General features: G+C 37.4%; 1 protein-coding gene across 3 annotated transcripts; it reads right to left on the bottom strand.

Annotated features, from left to right (window-relative positions):
* Positions 1–851: 851 nt before the first annotated feature.
* Positions 852–8,564, bottom strand: GNPDA2 (glucosamine-6-phosphate deaminase 2). 3 transcript variants are annotated; one of them, XM_062492744.1, is made up of 6 exons: positions 6,850–8,564; positions 6,359–6,460; positions 5,717–5,899; positions 5,228–5,412; positions 4,960–5,134; positions 852–1,819 (listed from the first exon to the last, which is right to left on the bottom strand). In XM_062492744.1, the coding sequence occupies exons 1-6, from the start codon at positions 6,971–6,973 to the stop codon at positions 1,761–1,763; spliced, it is 828 nt and encodes a 275-aa protein (XP_062348728.1). In that variant the 5' UTR covers positions 6,974–8,564; the 3' UTR covers positions 852–1,760. The 3 variants fall into 3 exon arrangements, with proteins under 3 accessions (XP_062348728.1, XP_062348729.1, XP_062348730.1); XM_062492745.1 differs by having other exon boundaries at positions 6,359–6,456; positions 6,846–8,564; XM_062492746.1 differs by lacking the exon at positions 6,359–6,460.
* Between the last annotated feature and the right edge of the window lie 382 nt (positions 8,565–8,946).

Consider the following 8,946-nt stretch of genomic DNA (forward strand, 5'->3'; position numbering starts at 1 on the left):
TTGGGTAGGGTTGCCAAACAAGGTACATGACTGAAAAATGTCATGGAATAAAGAACAAGAATATTGTTTTAATAGAATTCTCCATTTTGCCACATGAAGAATGATGATCATCAAGTTAAAAACACAATTCAATTCCTTGGATACTAACCTAAAGTCATTACTACTTTTAGTTTCATGCTTTTTGTAATATAATTGTTTATAAACTTAGCTGTAATGGCTAATGGCAAACCTAACACTGCATTTTGAATCATACATTACCTGTAACAGCATTCTCCTGAAAGGCAGTGTTTTCAACTTCTTTCCCCACAATGTTGCATTATGCTTCAAAAATACAGGTGCATAAACTGAGCCTCAAAGCTGAATGCCTGTTTTAAATGTGTGAATGTTCATTGTACTGTTGAGAATCAAAACACCAGGCCTGGCTTATACATTGCTATAGACAGATTCTTCCATGCTTTTATAATTTCACAGAATCAGAGAACAGTCCACATTAGAAAGGACCCTGTAAAATCATTTACGAGAAAGGTGAGCCTAGATGAGTCTCTGCCCAATCCCTGGGGGAATAATGTGATCTTATAATAAAGACTACATGCCTGTCATTTAGGTGAAAAGTAAAATTGTTGAAGTTACACTTCGTTGCACTTTCTGCAGTGAGTATTTTATACAAGCGCCTTCCCAGAAAAAGTCTTCATCAGTAAATTCTTATCTTTCTCCTTTGGTGCCTAATCACTCCCTGAAATTCTGAAGCATTTACTCATGACAACTTATATTAGAAATGAAACAATTTTGAAATTAAGAGATTTATATTTAAGTTTTTACTTATATTTAAAGTAGGAAATAACATTCCTTGTAACAGCTCAATGTTCATAATGTTATAATGAAAAAGTGATTAACAGTTGGCTTTAAATGACCAGTTGCAGACATTATAGTCCTGTACATTAACCTCTTTTCAGGCATTTAACTATAACATCAGTTACATAATTGAGCAGGTACCTCCAGGAAGAAACGCTGAGATTTTTTCCATATGTATAAAGCTTGATTACCAAAAATACAAAAATCCTAAAGGAATTTGAAGTACATGAGAGGAAAAAGTGCTATTGTATACGTTTAATATTTTTATCCATGGAGCAAGTGGTAACTTCGAAGAATTTGGTGCATTTTTAGGCACTGTTTTTGTATCTTCATTTGCCCGAAATATACAGCAGGACTTGAGATGCCCAAAAACTGTTTAAGACAAATTTAAGGCAACCAAGTGCAAAAGCTCAGTGTACATTTGATATATGTAAACAGAACATTTCATAGTAGAAATTGTATAACTATTACAAGTCCGTAATATTAACAAACGCCAAAACCATTCTGCCTAGAGACACAAATGCAAAATGTAGTTACACTAACCAAGCCAAAAATTAAGAGTTCTGGGAAATGAAGTGTCATAATCTCTAACATGAGGCAGATGCAATACATTGCTGTGCTAGAGTTAGTGCTCTGCTTTTCCCCTCTCTCCATAACATGCAGTGTCTCCCAAGTGTCTTCTGTTCATTGAGTGATGTAACAGCCAACAGCAGAGCTCCAAATGTTAAAACAAAATGCATAACACACCAAACAGATGGAATGTGAGTGTAAAGATATTGGACCTTTTTAAAAATACAGTACCTAGGATGTCCCATTTTAAACAGTTTTCAGCTTATTGCATAGCAGTGAATTCATCTGCTACCTAAAACTTGCTGCTGACCCACATGGAGTTCCTCTTCAGTCTTCTTTCAGTTTTCTTTCATACTGTACAGTGGGTCCACAAGCTTATTGTGCACATGCATTAAACCTTGAGGGGAAAGCAACAATGCCAGCTTTACATTAGTTATACTTTGTTAACATGTCCTTCTATCTACATTTTTATTTGGAATTTGCTTCTAAGTACACATTTTAAATAATTCATTGAAGGGAACAACAATGGCTATTTAAATAGTTCAGAGTCAGAGACAGCAGATATATTCCTGTATCACTTGCACACTAACGACATACTCAGTATCAGCTGAGCAGGGACCACACAGTTCTCTGATAACACACCCAAAAAAAGCACATCTGGAATACTTCCAAATGAACTGAATACATCTTTTTTTGTGTGTATTAAAAGCTGTGTAACAACAACATAATTCCCTCACACCACAATTTGCCATAAAAATCAGATGCACACTTTGTGAGACTTTTACAGCTTGAGTTTTTTTGCAATGTTCTAGCATTGTGGCAATACTGTCTTTGAAATAAAAAACATGCACTTATGGTTCTAGGCAGGCAAAATCAAATTAAATAATCCAGACTCTCAGTGCAGACTCAATTTCAGCAGTTCAACTGTCTTCTGTTCTAGCTGGGCTTTTTCTTGTCATATACAAGTCCTCATAGCTATGATTAAGGGAGGTTATTTTTTATTTTTCCTCTCCAACTACTTTAATTCTGGGAAATGCTGAAGTGCAATTAATAAAAAAAAAAAAAGATGCTTCCTTCTTAACTTTGCTATAACTTGGTAAAAATGTTCCGTACAGCTAGGTTTGGATCACTGGCAGGTTTTTAACCTCATTTCACCTTGAGGATTAATAACAGTAATGATCAGTGTTCACAATCGGCAAAGTAAAAGTCCATTTTAGTACTGAACTAAAAGATTTAGCTTCTAAAATTAAAATATGCAACACTACAAGTAATTTTCTTGGAAACCATGAGATAATTCTCACAGTACTGCATATTTTAACAATAATCTATGACAAAGAATATTCAAATACCTTTGCTACATGATGCAGTTGGTGGCAACCTTATGTCACTACAGCAACATGAAATTTGTGTTAATTATACATCTAAGGTCATGACTATAGGTGTCCATAAAAAAGGCATCTTATGCAGCATCTACTACTAATCACTACGTGATTATTTAATATAAAATACAAATGTTAGATCAAGTAAAATATTTTTGATTTAACAGTGACAAAAACTTAAGTATACATTTGACATAAAAGTCATTTGTCTAGAAAGAGTAACACCTGCAGAGACTATGCAAAGTAGAAACGTTTTTTGAGCTTTAAAACATTTCATTTCCTACCAATATTTTCCTCTTCTAAAAAGGGGAAAAAGAATTACCAACTTCCTAGATGCATGAAAATGGTTACAAAGTATTGCTTTTGTCATACTTAATGAAGACTATTTAAATCCTGTTAGTGATACTGTTACAGGAAAAACAATGAGAAACAAAAGATTTTTTTTAAAGGAATACACCAGACTTGGTAGATGCCAAAACAATTATTTCAAAAGGAAGTCCCACTGTATATTCAAGTATGCTTTGAATAAACAGATTTCTGCACAGTTTTAAGAGGAGCACGCATAAACATGGAAAAAATTATCCTGAACTAACTTATCTGCAGACAAATGAGTAAATTCAAAATTGATTTTCTGTTTCATTCTTCAAGAAAGTTATATTCCCTTTTACAGTAAGGCCATAAGCACACTTGATAATTTTAGCCTATTATAGGTTTTCAGAAAGTTAGAAAAAATGGAATAGGTTAATCTGTTTACCAGCCAGTGTGGTACTTGATTATAAAACAAAAAAAAAAAATGCAGTTTCAATTTGCAAGTTGTAAGTGGAGAAAAATCTCCATAAATCACTACCATAAATAGCAGTATTAAGAACTACTGAGCTGCCCTAAGAAGTCTGACCTGAAGATTTAGAAATAATTCCAAATTTGACCCACACTGATTTCTCCTTCATTTTATAAGGGGGGGGGGGGGGGGGGAATCTTACTAATTTGAAAGTAGGTAAAATTAAGTAAGTTTAGAGTAAACCATCTTTTTAAAAGTTCTATTGCTGTGTATTAAAGGGTAATTAAATACGGTGATACAGTAGCACACATTCATAAATTGTAGCCCTTGATATTTTTTAAAGCAATGTTCAGTGTCACTTATACCTAGTGATTCTACATTAGGTGTGTATTTCCCAAGCAAAGCCTCTGCTTATACAAAATACAGGATCATGTTTAAAACTTATCCAAGCAGCCAGAGAAGTTTATAGTTGAAAATAACAGTAAGTACTATCTAGCACAAATACATAGCAGAGAATAACATACTGAAAAATCCAAAATTAACAAGCTGGCCACAAGAGGTGTCAGGATAAAAAATCACAGAAATGTCTGAATTGCAATCTAATACATATACGAGCACTGGTGATATAATGCTCTAAAAAAAGAATTTAATAAATTACAGTCTTGATCTCTGATACCTCAGCTACTACAGGTACCCTTGCTAATGAGAAAGACAACTGGGTCACACAACTGCTGTGCTAATACAGTCAGGAGAAAATCACTTTTCTCAGCTTCTACTGTCTCAGTGAAACAGATTTCAGTCTAGGAAGTCTCAAGTACTATCAAATATCCTGACTTACTTTAAGTTTGCCCCAATATAACAACTACAAATATGAAAAACATACACAGTAAAAGGGTGCAATGTTTTCAAAGGTATTATAGATTGTTATGCTAATAGCACTTGAAAAATGTCCTCAGGTTGCTTCAAAGTCTGTATCACAGTTTACTGGACATCACATCACAGCACATAGCAAAAACAGCGTGGAAATGTATCAGGATTAATAAATGTATTAAGATTTTTTTTTAAGCTAAACTTTCCAGTATACTTAAGACCTGTATTCTGGAACACCAGATTGCTGCTGTTTGAAGTTAAAGATTACTAAACTATTATTTCAAACTGGAAGCAAAAGGAAATACTCTTCCCAAGTAGATTTTTCTGGAATGTAGGTAGCACAAGTTATGCCTCCTGGCAATTCTCCAAACACAAGAAATAAGTTAATATTTTGACTATATAACATTATACATTAGTGACTGCAAAGTGTTGGAAGGCTCAGATTTAAATCAATATAATTTCAAAGCTGTCAGTTTTGCGTAAACACGTGACCCCTGATTCAGTGCTCACCTTTAAAGTACTTCACAGTTTTAACCCTTAGTTCTAAAGTAGCATCTTCATCACACACAAAGATAGTGCGAGGGTGTTGCTGGAAAGCAGAAACTGTCCACATATGATTGACTCCTTCTTCAATTGCTTTGTACAGTGCAAAAGCCTTGTGTGCACCTGTTATAAGAATCATCACCTGCAAAACAAAGGTCTCTTTACTTTCAATCCCAGTATCAATACCAGCTAATCTTGAACATACACATGCAACTAGAACTAAATGAATTCTTACTTCTCTAGCATCCATCACTGTACCCACACCAACTGTTAGCGCCATAGTTGGTACTTTAGATAAGTCTCCATCAAAGTATTTAGCATTTGCCAAAATGGTGTCCATTGCTAAAGTCTTTAATCTTGTTCTTGAAGACAAACTTGATCCGGGTTCATTGAATGCAATGTGGCCATCTGGACCAATGCCTTTTCAAAGTTAAAAAAAATAAATCATTCCAGACCTGAGAGTCAACACATATCCTAAAACATTGTAAATAAAGGGCTCATCCATTCCTTTTGGTTCCCCATTTTCAATAAAAACTTACTTAAGTCATTAGAAACTTGGACACCAACCATTCTGTTTTGGAATTTATACTGATTCTTTGTTAGTCACAGAACTTTCTTACACAGTAATTGAAAAATATGGGTTTTAGTCAAGTTATGAAAATAGTGATTAAGGAAATGGTGAGCATGCTTGAATTGTAACTAACTATAAAGCATTTCCTCATACCTCCAACAAACAGATCAATCCCCCCTGCTTCTTCAATTTTCTTTTCAAATGCATCACATTCCGCCTGTAAGTCTGGTGCATTCCCATCAAGGATATGAGCATTATTCGGATCTATGTCAATATGCTTAAAGAAGTTATTCCACATATAGGAGTGATAGCTCTCTGGATGATTTCTGGGAAGCCCTGAAATCATTTAGAGTGAAATTACCATATGAAAAGATTTAACCAAACAGCCTTAATTCTAGTCTATATGTAACTGATGCAAGGCATGCAAGGCAAACCAGAGTCAAATAAAGCAAGATTTGAAACTACATCGAAAAGTTTCCTGTTGGCACATACAAGGTAGCTGATTTACATTCCCCCCACATACATCTTATCCCAGAGTGTAAAGTCTTCAACAGAAATGCAGTCCCAATATTACATGACAATATAATTTCTACAGAAGCACTGTGAAACACTGAATTTAGCCCAGTGTTTATTTTTGCATTTTTGTAGATAAAGGAATAGAGAAAAATGCTTAGACACCAGTCTAATATAGGAGTACAAACATACTAGACTAACCTAGTACTTTGACAAAATATTTAATAGGTTTTACAAGGAGGAAAAAAATACCATATGTTCTCAAATAACACCACATCTTACCTACATATTCATCCATGTTGAATGTCTTTACATATTTGAAAGAGAGATCTCCATTTTTGTGATATTCTATCAGCTTTTTGTAGCATCCCAAAGGTGTACTCCCTGTTAAATAAAGTTTTTCTACTGTTCTCTGTATCTGCACAACATTTTCAGTGTATTTAAATGTCTTCACAATCCAATTTTGCTACAATGCTTTTCAACATACAAGCAATCTGCTGTCCCCCATTTAGTATTTATCGGTTTCTCAAACTGTCACAACTTTTCACATTATATTTAAATATTTAATATATTAATATATTAAAGATTTTTATTTAAATATTAATGTTTACTTAAAATAAACATTTTATTTTAGTAATAAAATCCGTATTTTTGAAAAAGTTAGAATATTATAAAAAATAGTACTTATGTTCTTTTAAATACTGTATCTGCTAGCAGTGATACAAACATTGTTCTAGGCTTAGTTATTTACAAAGACTTTGAATAAAACTTGCCTGTTGGTAGACCAAGCGTGAAATATCTTCCTTGACTTGGCTTGAACTGGATAATACGATTACAGATGTATTTGGCTGCCCATTCACTAGCCTGATCATAATCTTCAAGAATTACTAGCCTCATTATGGCAGTGAGGAACTTGTATGATAAAACAAACTTAAACCTGGAGAAAATGTTGAAGTTTTAAAAATAAGCACCACGTGAGTAGTTTACATTATCTTAGATCTGAGACTACAGGAGACAAAAAAAAACCATCTTTCATACCATTAGCATACCATGCTCTTGTACTGCTAGTTCAAGCTGGACAATCAAGAGAAAAGCTACAGAATCCAAATGATAAGATTACAGTCAAAATATTTATTCAAATCCACAGACTAATTTAAAGCAATTAATAGGAAAAAAGCTAAAACAAGATGAGAACAAGCCATTTTGAACTTCAATATTTCTGTCAACTCTTACCACCAGAAAAGAGGAAATACTTAAATACCAAGATTAGTTCCTGTTTCTTATGACCAGCTGAATGTCTACAACTTAAAAAAGACCCAGAGTAATCCCATGTTTCTATAATCAAAATACCTAATTTACTAAATAATTAAAGCTCCTTTCACTCCCATTCTAGCTCCTTAACAATGCTTCAGTGAGTTTATTAATCTGCAAAAAAAAAGTTAAAGCATTAGAGATATTTGAAATGTTTAGAATTCACAGGAAAAAGAAACGATGTCACTTTTTTTTATTTTACCACATATATTTAAACAAAAATTTAAAAGGCTTTGAGTGCAATTGTATCAACTTTTAAGATGAGACAAGAAAACAAGCTTGGTTGCTAGAAGTACATGTATAAATATATATGAAAGCATCTCTTGCACTTAAGTAAAACTCATTTTCCCACGAATTTCTGTTTAACAGAGTCCCATAACCACTCCAGAAAGACTGATGCTCTTTCACCAGTTTGGGACGGGTTCCTCTTCCCAGATCTGGGTGTGCTCGGCATTAGCCAGAACGCAACACAGCTGCCAAAGCCTAGGGCCTCCTCTGTGACGGACCACACTACTTTTAGCTGACCCGAAATGAGCGGCTGGTTTCAAAACAAATATGAATTAAAGTACTTAACGCTACGTGTGTCCCACTCAAGAAGGAAGAAAGCGCTCATCACCGTGCGCTGCCCGTGCCGCTCCATCTCCCCGGACAGCTGAGCCGGGACAAGTCAAACTCACCTTTGCCGAGGCATACGCACACACCCAAAAGAGTTAACACATCCCCGACAGGAAAAGCAAGCCAGCAGGAACGGACTCGGCGGCTTTAGGGCCGTTTCATAAAATCCCAGCAATGTTACGCTGGGAATACGCGGATACTCTCCAAGAACGGGAACCCACGGAACGGCAGCAGAACCACCGCCAATTTTCGGCTAGGGACACTTTTTTTGTTTCGTTTGGCGACGGGGGGACAGGGGGGGTGATAAACCTACACCGGCAGAGGAAGAGACCTTGCAGCCGGAGCGCCGCCGGCACAGCAGCCCCGGGCCCCGCGGCCTCCCCTTCCCCGCCCGCGGGCACCCGCACGGCCGGCGGCGGCGCGCCCTGCCCGGCCCCGCTCACCCGGCACAGCCCGCGCCGGCCACCAGCGGCACCAGGACGAGGAGGAGGAAGATGAGGAAGAGCGGGAGGACGGGAACCGCCGCCCGTCCCGCAGCTCCCGCCCGCCGCCTCCAGCGGAAGCTGGCGCACGACCCGGAAGCGCCGGGCGAGGACGGGAAATGGTCTCGTTTTCCCGAGCCCGTTTCCGGGCGTGCGTCCTGGACAGGGCGGGAGCGGGAGCGGCTCGGGAGCTCCTGGCGCTCCGGCCTGGAGCACGGCTGAGCACGAGCGCTCCTCTTGGAGCCCCTCTGCTGCGGAGCGCTTTGAGGTCTTAATGGAAAAAGGTTCCGCTGTAGCTTGAATGTGTACATGATGCGGCTGCAAAAGAAGCCGTGCGTAGGAAAAAATTAGTGAGGTGAAGCATGAGCGTCGTGGTGAATCACAGGCTGGCCGTAACCCGGGAGTGCTCTTGTGGCCCGGGAGGCCGGTGGTGTCCCGGGGGTGCATCGGGAACAGCGTGGC

The sequence above is a fragment of the Cinclus cinclus genome, chromosome 5 (assembly GCF_963662255.1).
Source record: "Cinclus cinclus chromosome 5, bCinCin1.1, whole genome shotgun sequence".
NCBI classification, from domain to species: Eukaryota; Metazoa; Chordata; class Aves; order Passeriformes; family Cinclidae; genus Cinclus; species Cinclus cinclus.